At 31.7% G+C, this 16,433-nt stretch overlaps 1 protein-coding gene across 1 annotated transcript in view; it reads left to right on the top strand.

The window, feature by feature from the left end:
- Nucleotides 1-16,433, top strand: part of LOC111634240 (sushi, von Willebrand factor type A, EGF and pentraxin domain-containing protein 1-like) — a 70,366-nt gene that overhangs the window by 18,164 nt on the left and 35,769 nt on the right. Inside the window, exons 13-18 of the mRNA XM_023378965.1 lie at nucleotides 3,472-3,711; nucleotides 4,296-4,463; nucleotides 4,577-4,750; nucleotides 6,368-7,011; nucleotides 7,207-7,310; nucleotides 10,089-10,422. Coding sequence (XP_023234733.1) covers nucleotides 3,472-3,711; nucleotides 4,296-4,463; nucleotides 4,577-4,750; nucleotides 6,368-7,011; nucleotides 7,207-7,310; nucleotides 10,089-10,422 — 1,664 coding nt within the window. The remainder of the gene's footprint in view (nucleotides 1-3,471; nucleotides 3,712-4,295; nucleotides 4,464-4,576; nucleotides 4,751-6,367; nucleotides 7,012-7,206; nucleotides 7,311-10,088; nucleotides 10,423-16,433) is intronic.

The following is a 16,433-nucleotide window of genomic DNA, read 5'->3' as shown; positions in this document are numbered from 1 at the left end:
GTTATTTTTCTGCGAAAACTTCGTTGAACTTTGGAGACATCATTAATATAAATAATTTTTATGGCAGTTGAATAAGAAATGTTTCTTTCACAAGAAATGTATAAAATTACAGTACTGTATTAGACTTACGGTACCTAATTTACATACTGTACAGACGATACTAAACAACTTACTCACCTAAACTCCGCGGCGTGGCGCTAGACAGCGGAAAGTATATATATAATTATAATAAAGTTAAAATAAATTAAGTTAATATATAATTATATATACAGTACCTAATTTATATATAATACTGTACAGATGATAGTAAACTCAATTTACCCATCTAAACTCTCCGTAGCCTGGCGCTGGACGGCGGAAAGTAGTTCGGCTGCTCGTCCGCGATGATGAGTTGGCGATGACGTTTTACGCGTCCCTTTTAGCGTCTTTATACAAATATTGTCGCAATTTTTTCGCCGCGTTATAGGAATCTACGTTATAGGAACTCGTGTTATAGGGGGTCTACTGTACTTCAGTTTGGTACACTTTAAATATCTAATGGATGTTATATGAAACAAATTTAGTAAAGATTTGAAAATTTTATGATAAATCATATCCAGTGATAAAAATTAAATGAAATTATTGCTATTATGGTTCTTATAGCAATTTACAATTACATAAAACTTTTTAAATTCATTAATTTAATTAATTAAATTTTAAAATGAATTAACAATAATGTGACGGTCCAAAACCCTTTTGTTTTAGAACAGTATCACTCCTCTAATAAACCTTGTAATTAGGTGTAAAGGGAAAAAGGGGACTTCTACGGTCAATGACCGAGACAATCTCCTCAAAAAAAATCGTTAGTATATCAATAAAAGAAATCGTCTCCCTTTGTTTAACGGTAATTCTATAGACGTTAATATCAACAAGACAGGAATAAGAGATGTTTCTTACCCTCTCTTTGGTTGCACGTGACATGTGGTTACAGCAATAAATTGCCTCGTTCGTAGTCAAATGCGACGTTTGATATAAACAATATCTAGAGTGTTGATCGGTTTACAGAAATGATTGTCAGATGAATGTTAATTTATGGATGAGAGCTGTCAAACCTATAAAATTTATATTATATTAAATCATATCTTCTAGACACCAATAGCAATAAATTAAACAAACTTCTCTGTGCCAGTTGTCTGTACAAGCTAGATCCAGACATCAACACACGAACAGGTGTGCATATAAATCATTAATGATGTCATAGTTCTCACCCCCTCAAAAATAGTATAAAGAGGGCTTGAACGCAGTCCACAAGGCGGACACCTCCAGGGCGGACATCGACTGCCACATCTACTGACCCATACCGCCATAACTGCCGTGACGATCCAGGAACGTTTTTCCAACGACCCATATTACGGATCGGGAATTTAGAGGTATTGTTTTTTTGGATATCTATTTGTATATTCTCTCTCTCTCTGCGAAATCTCTCTCTGAGAAGTCTCTCTCCTAGAGATCTCTGTCTCGTCTCTTAACTTAGAAAATAGAGATTAGATGTTTCATATGAAAGACAAATCATTGTCGCAACATAGAATAGAATTTTTGTAGATCTTTACCTTAGCCTTTGATATATACAATTTTATAATTGTTTATTAAATGTTATTCTTGTTCAACCTGTGTATTCATTTGGGAACCTGTCAACATACTCATTAACCTCCCCACTCATTTTATTTTGCCCTCCTATAAAGCCATCTTCTGATAGAGCCGCCGGTAAGTGGGGACAACTAACCCCCTCGGTTCTCACAATAAATTAACATAATAAATATATTTTCCTTCTATTAATAAAACAAATTTTAAAATATTTGAATGAATATAAATTTAAAATCTGGAGATAATTAGTAAAGAAGAAATCAAAGCAGTTTAAGGAATAAGAAATAAAAATTCGAACAAAAATTTCAACTTTTTTGATCTTGAATGGGTTTTGAATTGATGTTTTCTCAGCAATTTAATAAAGATTGATTATTGCTGAAAGTGTTTTGTTAATTAATATTAATAAAGAATTTGCTTTCAAATAAATTTGTATCTATTGAGCTCATTTGTGCCATCATATGAACCACTAGGAACAAATAAAACAAAATATTGTCTGCATTGTACTATATGACACAAACTAAGTTAGAACGTGATTGGTTAAAAAAAAGGTTTCAAACTTTAGTTGTGAAAAGTTGATTGGTCTGTAGTGCCAAACACTATGTATAGTTTGTTCCATTTACTTTATATATATATGTCGTGTGTCATGTCAGGTTTTGCTGTAAAATTCCATTTTATTTTATGATACTGGATAGTGAACGGGTTGGACCCGTCGCTCTTGTTGATTGGTCAGTGACCAACATCACGTGTGTTTCATGTCACACCTAATGGCGGGAAGTATAAATATTAGAACTCCCGTCCAAAAGAGGACTTTTTCCGGTTCCTGTTTCTTGAGCGATCAACAGACTACGTGGTGTAAGAATAAAGAAGAAGAAAGGGACTGACACGTGTGAACTTTCGAATGAAGAGAATGGAATCCAAATCCATCATAGAGAATACGTCTGTTGGTCACGAAATAAGTTCAAGATATTAAAACAGGAAACATAGAAGGACCTCCGAAAATTATTATTTTTGTCGGTATGTTGATTATTGTCTTTTTAAAAGGAGAAGTAATATCTTCAATCCTTTTTCTCGTATAGTGTATGTGTTCCCTAATCTTGTAAATTTAAATAGATTTATGTTCCTCTCATGTTTTTGAATAGATGAATGTTTTGTAAATATTTATGATTAAACCTTTGTTACTAAAATTTCACCAGATTTGTAAAGTCCTTAATTTAATTTGTCTGTGCCTTGACCCTCTAACATCACCTAACAGACCTAGGTCTATTGGGGCTTAACAGGTCAAACAAATCAGAGATTGGAAGAAGTTGAGATATTCTTAACTCCTAACAAACTGATCAAACACTTGCTAAAAGGGAATAAACTGGAAGTTCATATCTATGTGCCATATGAACCTAGTTTTAATTGGAAAATGAATCATAACATTATACAACTGTTATAATAATAATATCACAGACCAAATGATGAGGAATGATGAGTTTTTCAAGAACAAAACAGTTTATTAAATTTAATAAAATAATAAAAATATATTGTAACTAAAAGAAACACGAGAATAAATGTTTGGAAAAAAAACTCAAACACATTCTTAGAAAAGAATCATCAAAAATTGACATGACTCAACCTGATTGATTGAGCACACTATTAAGCAAAGCATGCTTAATTTAATCATAGAATTGTGTAATTCAATTTGAATAAAGAGATATGCCACATAACATATAATAAACATTTTATAAGCTTAATTTTATTTTAATTGAAATCTGTTTCTAGTGAATCCTCATTTAATCGCTTGTGTTAACTTTAATTTTCAAAAACATGCATATGTTTTACAGATTATTTCTTTTATTAACATAGCCGACGGTATTCTTGTTGTTGGACAAGAACAAGACGGAAAAGGAAGTGGCTTTAGTTCTCCAGAATCATTTATTGGATCCATGTCATTATTACAAATATGGGATTATGTTCTTACTCCAGAAGAAATATCGACTTTTACAACCAGATGTGATAATTATAAAGGAAATGTAAGAGCTTGGTCTGATTTTCTTGGAGGAATTTTTGGACGTGTTGAAAAGAAATCTTCAGATTTCTGTAGAGGTATTAAGTTTTAGAGTTACAAGCTTCTTTATTAGAAGTATGGAATGTATAAAATATTTTGTAGAATTAAAAAATTAATTATATTGTAAATTTAAACTTTAAAAATATAAATTATGATATAATTGGTGAAATATTCTATTGAAAGATCTTATGTAAAAAGATGCTTTCAAATCAAAACGTTTGGAAAAAGACCAATAATTTTAAAATATTAATAATGTAAATTTTTGTTACAAATGATTTGTTTAATATATAAAATCATTGGAATGCTAGATTGTAATTAATCATTCAATTCCTCTAAAGGTGACTCCACACATTTGATATTTGCCAAGTGCTGAGAAAACATTTGGCCAATACCGAGTAGTGTGGGATGACTTACTTGTGACTTTACTCAACAAATATGCTTAATGCTTTTTTGAGTAGGCTTTTAGAAGTGAATTCCTACTCAAAAAAATATCATTCAATGTATATTATCAGAAATGATGATATACTTTGAATGGCATTTATATGCTGCTAACTTTAAAAATCTGTTTGAAAAACAAATTCAATATTTAAATATAGAATTTTAAAAATAAACATTCATTTAGGATGTAACACACCTGCTGTCCTCATTCATGGAGATGTAACTGTTAGTGGAGTAAAAACAAATGCTTTAGCAACTTATCTATGTCATCCTGGATATAAGATTACAGGTTCTGTGTCTCGTAAATGTATGGTATACGGTGACTGGTCTGGCGAAAGTCCCTCTTGCACCCGTAAGAAAATATTATGTTCATTTCTTTAGAATAGTCTAAAATGTATAAATGCATGAAATCCCAAAAAATGAATTATGTATTATCTAACGATAATTCTAAATAAACTACTATAGGAATTTCGTGTGGATTTCCTGGTTATTTGAATAATGGATTTATCAGCGGAAGATCTTATCTCTATCAAGATACGATACAGTACTTTTGTAATTCTGGCTATCATTTAAAAGGAGGGAGCATTCGCACTTGTCAAGCAGACGGTTATTGGAAGGGAGAACCTCCTTACTGCGAAGGTAAGAGAATTATTATAAATCATTTTCAAGATCAGGATGTTCCATCTAGTAGCCTGATTATGTTAGATAATTTGCCCCCGTCATTATTGTTCATTAAATGAAGGATTTTCATAAATAAACATTTCTACTCAAAACTGTAAAAAACAACTCCATGAGTATAAATGTAAAAAAAAGAAACTTGAAAACAGTTAAAGGAGTCATGATATATTAATATATTGAGATTAAGTTTTTTTTGCAGTTTTTAATCCCATATTCAAATCTATCAAATTCTACATTCTGACCATTTGAATAGAACCGTCTATTTGAATTGTCAGAATATATAATGTTGTTCTATAAATGTGTAAATTCTTTATTATGAATATAGAATGTTGTGGATCTGAAGATTTGATTAAAAATCCCAAAAAACATTTAATCCCAATAAATATCCTGACTACTTTAACTGTTTTCAAGTGTCTTTTTTTACATTTATAAACATTTCTTTCTATACAGTGAAACCTCACATAAAAAGCACCTTGCATAATGAGGAAAAAAGATTGTAAAATAATGACTTGCTTAACAAACAATGTTTTGCATAATGATTGACGAGGAGAGGGGAAGTCCCGGAATGCGCACATGCTCCATCAGTCTGCGTTTAGCACTCGTTCTGCNTGCCCGATGATGTTTTACCGAATTATAGGAGTTTTTTTACCATGTTTGTACGGATACCATTTCAATTTTTTCGCCGTCATATAGGAATCCGAACTATAGGAACCCGTGTTATAGGGGGGTCGACTGTATTTGAGTATTTTTTTTGGCATGGAATTTTACATTAATTTATATGGGAAAATTGTTTTGTTTAATGAGTGATTCACATTATGAGTAAGATTCTGGAACGAATTATGCTCGTTAAGCAAGGTTCTACTGTATTTTATGAATAAATGAAGATTTCCATATTGATCATGTACAATATTTTTATTAAGTTTGAAATAACAATTAAGTTTGTAATAACTGCTCTTCATTTTGTTAAGTTGTCTTCTTGTAACCTAATTAAAATTTTGATGTGTCAAAACATTTTGATATGAATTTAAAAAGTTCTAAAAAAAATAACATTTTAAAATTTTCGGTTTAATTTATTAATATAAAACCTGCCAAACAATCTGCCAGATTATTTTGATTTGGTTATGGTTTTATTGGTATATGGCAATGAGACACATGGGCAATCTGTTGAGTGGTAATACTTCTTGGGAGGTCTTTTATGAAAACTGGACCCTATTTAGATGTTACAAATATGAAGAAAACCTGAAAATTCCATGTGGCTGCTCATTGGCAAAGCCTGAACTCATGACAGACTACCAGTGTTTGGTGATTTTATCCACTCAGCTACTGGTAGACTGATTATTCATCAGATTATATTAAAGACTAACATATTAATTAAATATAAAGCAATTTGGTTACAGGAGAGAGGTCATGCCACCATTTTGCAATAAATTTAATAATTAGAAATAAAATCAGATTGCTCTTTATGGTATTATTGTAAAAAATCATTTATTATACTTTTTATGAATGTTAATTCTTCATATTATTTTTTTTTTTTTTAGTTTTTATATTAAAGCAATGAAGTTTTTTTTCTGATTACAGAGATATTATGCAGTCCACCTTTACCATTAGAAAATGGTAAAGTCATAACATCTCTCCGAAAATACAAACCCAGTCATAAAGTGCAATTCAAATGTGATGATGGTTACAAGTTAGATGGAGCTTCGTATTTAATTTGTGGAAATGATGGACAATGGAATCAAAGTCAACCAGTTTGTCAACCGAAATCCTGTGAATCTCCTCCACGTGTTCTTCATGGTCAAGTTGTTGGTCAACAACAGAAGTTTGAAGTAGGCAGCGTAGTTTATTATAAATGCAATAATGGTTACATGATTAGTAATTCAAATGCTGTGAAATGTGCCATCAAGAGTCGTTGGGAAGGTGACATTCCACGTTGTGAAAGAGTAAATTGTGGCCTTCCTCCAGTTATACCAAATGCAAATTATGAGGGAAGAGATCATAAATTTGGAGGTGTCATAACTTACAGGTGCGAACTTGGTTACGAACTTGTGTCAAATGGTGAAATAAGCTGCTTGGAAAATGGAGTTTGGTCCAAACCTATTCCTCACTGCAAACCTGTTAGTTGTGGCAAATTAGTTACTCCTGAAAATGGATATATTCAAGTTAACAATTATACATTTAGTAATGTTGCAAAGTATTTCTGCAACACTGGATATGAATTGCAGGTAAAAATATGTCATTTAAGTGTTATATTATGATAGTATACTATTTCCAATGCTGTCTTACAACTATCAAACTTTTCATTATTCAAAATTTAAAATAAATGAATTAAAAAAACTGTAAATTCACAGAAAGTTTTAAAATTTCTGATAAATACCTCTTAAAATTAAAAAAATTATAATTATTTATGAATTTTCAAGGGCATAAGATCAAGGAAATGTCGAGCCACAAGAGACTGGAGTGGAGAGTCACCTGTTTGTGTTCCTGTTAGCTGTAGTCAACCTGAATCCATCCCTAACGGAAAGTATGCCAAATTTATTTACAGTTGAACTTTTTCATAAACAAAGTTAATCAGATAATGTTTGATATTATTATCTTTAGTTTAATTAATTAATTAAGTAATATATCAATGAATAACAAAGGACAGCATTTATTAACTTTTAAAATATTATAGATAAAAATATAAAACCATTAGAATTCATTCATTTGTAATGATTTATTTGATGAATACAGATAAAAAAGGCAAGAAAATATTGCAGAAAAACCATCATAAACTAGTGAGAATTATATTTTCAAAACTAAAACTTTGTTAGATTTAAATGCATTTACAGGTAACCCCCATACAACATTGAATTAGAATTGGGTAAAACCCTCATACAACATGAAATGTAATAAATTTTCACATACTTAAGTACTAATAGTTCACGAAAATTATTATTTTCATGAACTATTTGTACTTAAGTATGTAAATTTTCTTTTCCGCCTTCTGTCAATACACATAATCCTTCTCGAAACTTGTTTCAGTGTTGCCAGATCTTGACGCTTCTGATTTTGTGTTGCCAGATGTTTTCCCTTATTCCATACTTGCTTTATTCTTCATAAGTGCTTAGTGCCATATAAGGAAATTTATAAAGATCTTTTAACTAAAAGCAAGTAATTTAAAATAACATATTTTTTTGCAAAAGCTAGAGCATGGATCTGAAGATAATGCAGAAAAATGCTCAGAGGATAAGGATATCTTGCCAAAAAGAAAACGCCCTTGGTTAATAGTGTTTAGTGATGATGAAGAAAACATTGTTTAATTTATATTAATATGTATCGCTTAAGAAAATTTTAATAAAGATATTTATCTTAATTATGAAAATATAATAGCATGCTTTTTAATTTTTGGAACCTAACCCTCCTTTTCATACTAGTTCTTTGTTTCGTATAACACGGATTTGCATAACATGGCAATTTTTTGGTTGGAACATTAACTCCTGTGTTATATGGGGGTTACCTGTATTTACATTATTGTTAAAATTATTTTTTAGTATTTTTTATCTTTTCCAATTAAGAATATTCTGTTTTTCGTTGTGCATTCACTGCTTTTTAATCCCAATATTCTTTTATTTATATAATTATAAGTGAGAATATCAAAGTTATGAGAATTTTATTCTTATGAGAGAATATTTAGTCATTTTCCTCGTCTCTTTCTAAACTTTTCATTCATTATTAGCTTTTCCAAATTATATGTTACTATATCTAAAATAAAAACAATTAGCTTTTTCACAGATGAAAAGGTAAATTCCAGTTTTACCTTTTTAAATCATTCAGGCTATTGCCTTGTCTATCAAATTTATTCATATTTGTCTTATATGGCAGTTTTTCTTTTTCAATGTTATCTTTACATGTTCTTGCAATTCCAGAAATTCTTTAGAATCTGTTAAACCTATATCCATATCATCACCTATGTTTAAGTTGGATTACATTTATACAAATACTATATTCTACACATTATTGTAGGTCAAGATTTTCTACAGTTAATCTTTTCTTCTCCAACAGTAATTGATAACTTGGTTTGCCCATGCTGGTTGGACCTCTCACCCATAGAATTAGTATTGTGAACTCTGATGTTGAATATCTCCAGTTACAGTCAAAATTTTAAATGTTTGCATCATGACCTAGACCAAGATGGATTCTATTTGTATGCAAAAAAATTACTAAAATCAGTTGAAGTTCAGGCGGAAGTTAATTGTCACACAAACATTAAAGTCATGACTAATTTTTGAGCAGATTGAGGCGCTCTGCCTCAATATGCTCAAAAATTTTGAAAAATCTTCAACCTGTACCGTTTACTTTAATACTAGTAAAATTGTCAAATTCCAAGTACAGGGTATTCCAAAACGAATTCCACCATTTTAAATGACTGTATTTATGTTAATTATTATCCAAGAAGTATATGACATACACAATTGATAAAGTAACTGCATAAGTTTCACCTCCCATCTGCATTCAAATGTCTCTAGTTATATTTATATGTAATTATTGTGGCTGTATGCCATATTTTATATAGGTTTTATTTTAATTTTTGTATAGTTTCTCTTCTTTCTTCCTTCTATTTCTGTCCCTTCCAGAAAATTCTTTCTCAACCCTTTCTACTTGGGTGGTGATGATTAATCCTTTGCTGAGACATTGAAAACATTGGACTTAAGAAGTGTGCTCTCTAGTTTGTTTTGGCAGCGAATAGAGATGGAAAAAGACCTAAGCAAGAATCAAGACAAATTTGGTAAAGAGAAATCATAGAGACTTCCAACCATCATCAAAGCAAATTTGACGAAAACCATAATTTATCCATCATCTCCAAGAAAGGAAACAATTTGGACTTCTTATCACCCCAAGATCACCATCAACAATTGGGTATCCACTTTCACCTATCCATATTTCTATTGTCCTTTTTCGTCTACTGATTTCCTTCTTCCTTAGATTTGGTTAGTTGTAAGTATTTAGTTGTAGTTCATTTTATATTTTTGTAAAATATTCGGTAATTATTGGTGTTGAGAGAGTAGTGTTAATAACTTCTCATTCTCTCTTCTTTTGTATGGTGTATATTGTAAATTTGTATACAGGGACTGAGAAGAGCTGGTATTCCAAAGAACTGATATACTTTATGTGAAATAAAGATATTATTATTTAGTAACGTATCTTTGTAATTATCATTTCACACCTATCCTCACGTTATATAATGTTTTCTTATAAACATGTATAATATTTAATAAGTTTGGACTGATTACATTCTTGATAAATTTCAATTTAATTTTAGATTTGTCGGGAATGATTGGACAGTGGGAAATATTGTCACTTACAGCTGTCATCCTGGATATATGTTAAAAGGTGAAATGGAAAGAGTCTGCTTGGAAAGCGGTCAGTGGTTACACGAAACGCCAATGTGCGATCCCATCGAATGCTCTCCTCCCGACCATGTGCAACATGCCCGCATTCATGGAAAAGATTATCATTTTGGACACCGAGTGGAATATCAGTGCGAAATTGGATATGAACTGATAGGTCAAGCCATAAGAGTGTGTTTAGAAGATCAACACTGGGGTCCTGAACCACCAATTTGTAGACCTGTTTCTTGTGGTCGTCCAATCCAGGTAATTAATGAATTAATTGTTAGTTGCTTGTTGGAGATTAGTAAAAACTGATTAGACTTGTGTAACTGGTTATGTAACAAAGAATACAAAAAGATTACACTGTATTGACTCTATTAGACTAAATGTTGATTTTCGGAGAGATTAGTAAAAAGGCAGTTGGATTAATGTAACCAGTTGTGTAACAAAAGAACAAAGAGTGCACAAAGATTACACACAGTCTTTACTCCCAGAAGGTCAGCGCTAGAAAGGGGAGAGTGAAACGAGGTCACCTTGCCCGAGGGGTCAAGAGCGCCACCAACCTTTTATTATGTCAGAACATTACAAAACATCGCAATCATTGATTCCAACACACTCCCTCAATGATTGATCATTAATACAATTTGATATCGCGAATAAATTTCTTAACCTTATTCACGTCTAGCGGCTTTGTTAACAGACTGGCCGTCATCTGTTCACACGGACAATAGATTACAGTAATTTCTCTCGAATTTTTTAAATCATGTACAAAATGGTATTTTGTGTCGATATGTTTCATGCGCTGTTGTGCTTTTCCTAATTCTAAAAGTCGAATACAACTTTGATTGGCCTCAAATATTTTGATAGGTGCTGTAATCGGTAGACTTATTTCTTCTAGAAGTCGTTTCATCCATACAGTTTCTTGGGTAGTTTTTGCCAAGGCTACATACTCTGCTTCGGTGGACGAAAGTGCTACACACTGTTGCTTTTTACTAACCCAATGAATAGGACTTCCTTTTAGCAAGAGCAAATATCCTGTGTTTGATTTGCGGTCTATACGATCACCTCCCCAGTCAGCGCCTATATAACATTTAAGTTCTAACTCTTCATCAATATTTCCTTTTTTAAGTTTCTTCTTTTTTGTCAAATTCAGATAATGAAAGATTCTTTTTACTTCCACCCAATCACTCCGAAAGTTTTGTTACTTTTCTCACTAATATTGATGTACTTATCGCAATATCTGGATGTGAGTTAGTCGCTAGATATAATAAAGATCCAATAGCACTTCTATATACATTGTTGTTTTTGAACGTATTGGGCATTTCATTTCTTCTTAAGTATCCTGTATCTATAGGAATATTGGTTTCGAATCGGATAAGTTAAATTCCCGCAATTTATTTTCAATATATCTTTCTTGATGGAGTGAAAATATTCCGTTCTCGTCTCTTTCAAATTGTATTCCCAGATAATATTTTAAGTCACCTAAATTCTTGATTTTAAACATTTCTTTCATTTCAATCTCAAATTCGGTTAACATATGTTTGTCTGTGGCCATTGCTATTACGTCATCTACATGAATTGCTAAATACAAGCATCTTTCATGACTTCTGGTATAAAGACAGAAATCAGCTGCACTTTTTCTAAATCCTTTAAATAGCATAGTTTAAGTGAATTTTTTATTCCATTCATTTACTCCTTGTTTCAAGCCATAAATATTTTTTAATAATTTGCATACCATGTCTGGCAGTTCTTCTTCATATCCTTCAGGTTGTTTGATTTATACCTCATGTGATAAGTTTCCATTTAAGTTAACTGTTTCAATGTCATAATGCTTAACTTTCATGTTCTTAATTCCAGCTATAGTTAAGAGTGTTTGTTGGGTGGCAGTTTTGATCATGAGGGCATATACGTCATTGTAGTCAAAGCCATACTTTTGTATGTACCCTTGAGCAACTAAACGAGCCTTAAAATGATTAACTTTATTGTTTTTGTCTCTCTAATTTTGTATACCCATCTGCTTCCTACTACAGTTTTAACTGGAGGTAATTTCATAATTTTTCATGTGCCATTATGTTTCATGGTGCTAGTTCCTTATCCATGGCTTCACTCCATTCTTTGGAATGTTTGTCTTTGATTGCCTCGCTATATTCTCTCAGTTATACTGCATCCTCTGTCACTGATAAATTTATTATTTCAATTAACCTTATGGCAGGTACTCCCCTAGTAGTTCTTTCTGATCTTTTTAAATGTATACCAGTTTCTTCCATTTCTTGTTTCCTTGTTTTTGTTTCATATTCTTCTTTTAAATTAGTATTATTAACTATTGTAACTTGTTTTGAATTTTCATTATCATCGTGTATATCGATTTTGGAGTCTTTGTGCTTGACATTTTCCAGAAAGTGAACATTTCTGCTTATTGTTTTTGTGTCAACTAATAGATAAGCTTTTGATGATCTCTTGTATCCTACAAAAATTAGTTTTGTGACTTTAGGTTCTAGTTTCTTTCATGTTTCTTTAGGTTTAATAACATAGGCTGAGCATCCGACAATTCTTACATGCAAGAGGTTTGGCTTCTTTCCATGCTATTTTTCATATGGAGTTGTTTCACTTGCTTTAGTAATTAATCTATTCTGTAAGTAATTTGCATTATTCACCACTTTTCCCCAGTATTTGTTTGGTAATCCAGAATCAATTAACATCAGTGGCATGCCATCCTTGGAAGTGGTGGAAGCGCTGCTTTCCATGTATTTTCTAAAATATAAATTCGTATTGTGCAATTATTTTCATATTTGAACATACTTTGAATTAATTAAAACTAATATTTTATTATAACCTCATTGTGTCTCTTATTACAAATTTCTATACCTCACATGAAAAAAACGTTAAGATTGCTATTGTATATTCAAATATCAGTGGCAGAATGGAAGCGCTGTATTGTTGAATATGGGACAGTTCCCACAGTGAAAATATCTGAATGGTGTAAAGCAGCTAGATTATATGCATTTGCACATGCACTTTACAGAGCACCAACCTTGCAGTTTAGCTGGTGGATGTTATACACCAGGGATGGTTAACACGTAGACCACGGCCGACCAGTCGACTGCAAAGGTTTTGAAAGTAGCCCGCGAAGCTAAAGTTGAACAATTTGCTTTTACTTAAATTAATGTTTAAAAATCTTAATTTGATAATTTATTCTTACAATAATAGACTGTCTGTGCAATATACCCATACTGTTTGTATTTATCCCGATGAACATTGCAAATGAATGTTAACACATCCACATATAAAAATCCTAAAATTATTTGCCCGTATTTATAGTCGCCCACAGACTACATTTTACCAAAAAAGTAGCCCCTAAGGGATAAAAGTTTGGCCACACCTGCTATACATCAAAATATCATATAACGCTTTCAATGATTCTATCCAGGGCTGTTAGCCGCCTGCCTGCTAGATATTTGGCCGCCCTCGCTCCATTATGTGAATCATAAGTAGATTTATAACTTAACCCAACCAATAGGAGTTTACTGGTATAGTTCTGTATAAGTTGACGGGAGTTTTAAAAAAATCCATTAAAATATTTGATGTATTTATTCTGCTTTCCCATCTTGAATTACTTACAGATTTCATTGTTAAACTAGTGATATTACGATTTAGTATATCCCATCTATAAGCAGATGTAAAAAAGAAGATTCTTGTACAATGTTAAAAAATTAACTGTTATTTTGGTAGCATCATTTACAACAAAATTTAATGAGTGAAAGAGATACACAAGGTACAAAAAAAATCTCTAGAATTTATTTTCCTTAAATTTACGATTTATGTATCCATGTTCATAAAAATTTGTCTTTCCACTTCTTTCCCAAGACTACAAATATTCAAGTTCAAAGTAACCTATTTCAATGTATTTCTACTTAAGAAGTACTTAAATAATTAAGAGATTATGGAATTAGGGACATAAATAAAACTCTGCTGAAAGAGCCGGAATTTTACTTAAACAACTTAACTGAACCAATCCCTAGCTGAGTGCAGTGGGGACTGATTTCTTCGTAATATTAGATGTAATAAAGACAGAAATTTTTCCAGTTTAACGAGAGTGACTGAAAAGTTTTAAATGGAAATTTCCATGGACACCTGATCCTAAAACGAATTAGTTAGAAAACAAATGACGGACAATCTATTAAGTTTAACATATGTAGATTTTTACAGCTATGGTGAGAAACATTTAAAATTTAAAACAATCCTGTTGCGTCCTTTGGGGTATTCCAGCGATGCGACAAAAGAGGCATTTGACATTGACCAGTATCAACACCCTTAGAATTTGGCAGCCCGCGTGCATGCATACACTGCACACCTACCAGGACTGTCTTCGATTCCATCCATTAGCCACTTGTAGTGAGCTATTTGACTAAGTGCATTGTTTTAAAAAGAAGGTTTTATGTTATTTTTATGTATGTTTCTTTACAAAGCTATATTTAATTATAATTTTCTTTNCCTTTACATAGCCCAAGAATTTGGCATATCGTTTAGCATGTTTATCAGACATATTATCTGTGATTTTTTTATTTTCTGCAAATCGAATTCGCATTTCAGGTTGGTTCATTCCACGCTAGAAGAAATGATGATGATTCACACTCCTTAACAATTGTGAGAATCTGGAAATTCAGGAGAGGGTCATTTTGAAAATTAACAAAGTAGAGAAGAAGAATTATAAAATTTAAGAGAAAATAATATTTTTAAACTTTAATGAATTTTACAAAAAACGGATGAAACTCTCATTTTTGAAAGGAAGTTTTCCTTTCCCAAGCCAACTCATGATGAGTCGTATGAGTTTTGCATATGTTACTAGAGAGCAAATAAAAGGGACATTTTCCCGCTATTTGAGGCAGTCCGTCGAAAAGAGGTTGCCACACAAAAAGAGCTCGCCATAAGATAAAGACAGTCGTCATACAAAGTTTACATCATACAAGTCCGTTATACGAATCAGTTAAATGAAAGTTATAAATATATAGCAATAAACGAAGTATACGACAAGATTGTTAAAAGAGAAGTTATTTAAAGGACTTTCCAAAGAAACTGTTAGAAGAAGAATACCAAGAATTGAAGAAGACCCTCATTCAGAGAAATATTCGAAAGACCTGGTGAAGGTAATATGATCAGAGACAGATTGATGTGAACTCTCTCTCACACGTCAGGTTTAGAATAAGATTAGGTTAAGTTAGTAGTTTAGGTTTATGTTTAGGTTCATTCTTTTGTATATTTTTATATTTTGATATATTAGATGTTTTGTTTATCATTATAAAAATGGTTTGGTTAATATTGGTTATTCATACTCATTTGTATTTAAATTTCCTTCGCTCCTCTTACTCACAAGTTAGGGATAATGCGTGTTAATCCATGTGTAAAATAACTGATTAACTGGTGTCATCATCCTGACGTGGATCTGAATCTCAGAATTTGGATCCCTTTTAAACACCCTTAAGGCCATCCTTTGACTTGAGACTGGATCTCTCAATCCGTGAACTCCTGAGAACAGATTTCACTTAATCTGTGCCAAGTAAGTGGTACAATTTCTATGGAGTGTACCGACGGCTAACTCACACAATGTATATTGTTTAATTTTCTTTGAATAAACGTTATACATAAAATACAGTCAACCCCCCTATAACACGATAGATACGTTCCACTCTTTATGAATCCATTTTGTACGAGTCCTTGCCAATCACAGCCCGACACGTGTGACATTTATGGACTACGGCTGTTTGAAAGATTTTCTTCCATAAAATTAATCGATTCCTAGACTAATTCGACTCAACATTTCCAAATTATGTATATTTTTTTGGGAATAATTCGTATAAACTATGCTATAAACAAAAAAATTGTAGGATTACTTACCGAATGTGCACCATTTGACGTCGGCATTGCTTAAGCTTGTTTTTGTCGCGGAGCAGCGCATTAAACGGCGGCCGCGATTTCTGATAAGTTATTTTTCTGCAAAAACTTCGTTGAACTTTGGAGACATCATTAATATAAATAATTTTTATGGCCATTGAATAAGAAATGTTTCTTTCACAAGAAATGTATAAAATTAGTGCTGTATTAGACTTATGGTACCTAATTTACATGCTGTACAGATGATAGTAAACTCAACTTACTCGCCTAAACACTCCGTAGCGTGGCGCTGGATGGTGGAAAGTATATATATAATTATAATAAAGTTACAATAAATTAAGTTAATATATAATTATATATACAGTACCTAATTTATATATAATTAA

Source organism: Centruroides sculpturatus, unplaced genomic scaffold (assembly GCF_000671375.1).
Source record: "Centruroides sculpturatus isolate CEXI.00-Female unplaced genomic scaffold, Cexi_2.0 scaffold361, whole genome shotgun sequence".
Classification (NCBI taxonomy): domain Eukaryota; kingdom Metazoa; phylum Arthropoda; class Arachnida; order Scorpiones; family Buthidae; genus Centruroides; species Centruroides sculpturatus.
Note: the sequence above shows the minus strand (reverse complement) of the source record. Positions and strands in the feature narration are given on the sequence as shown.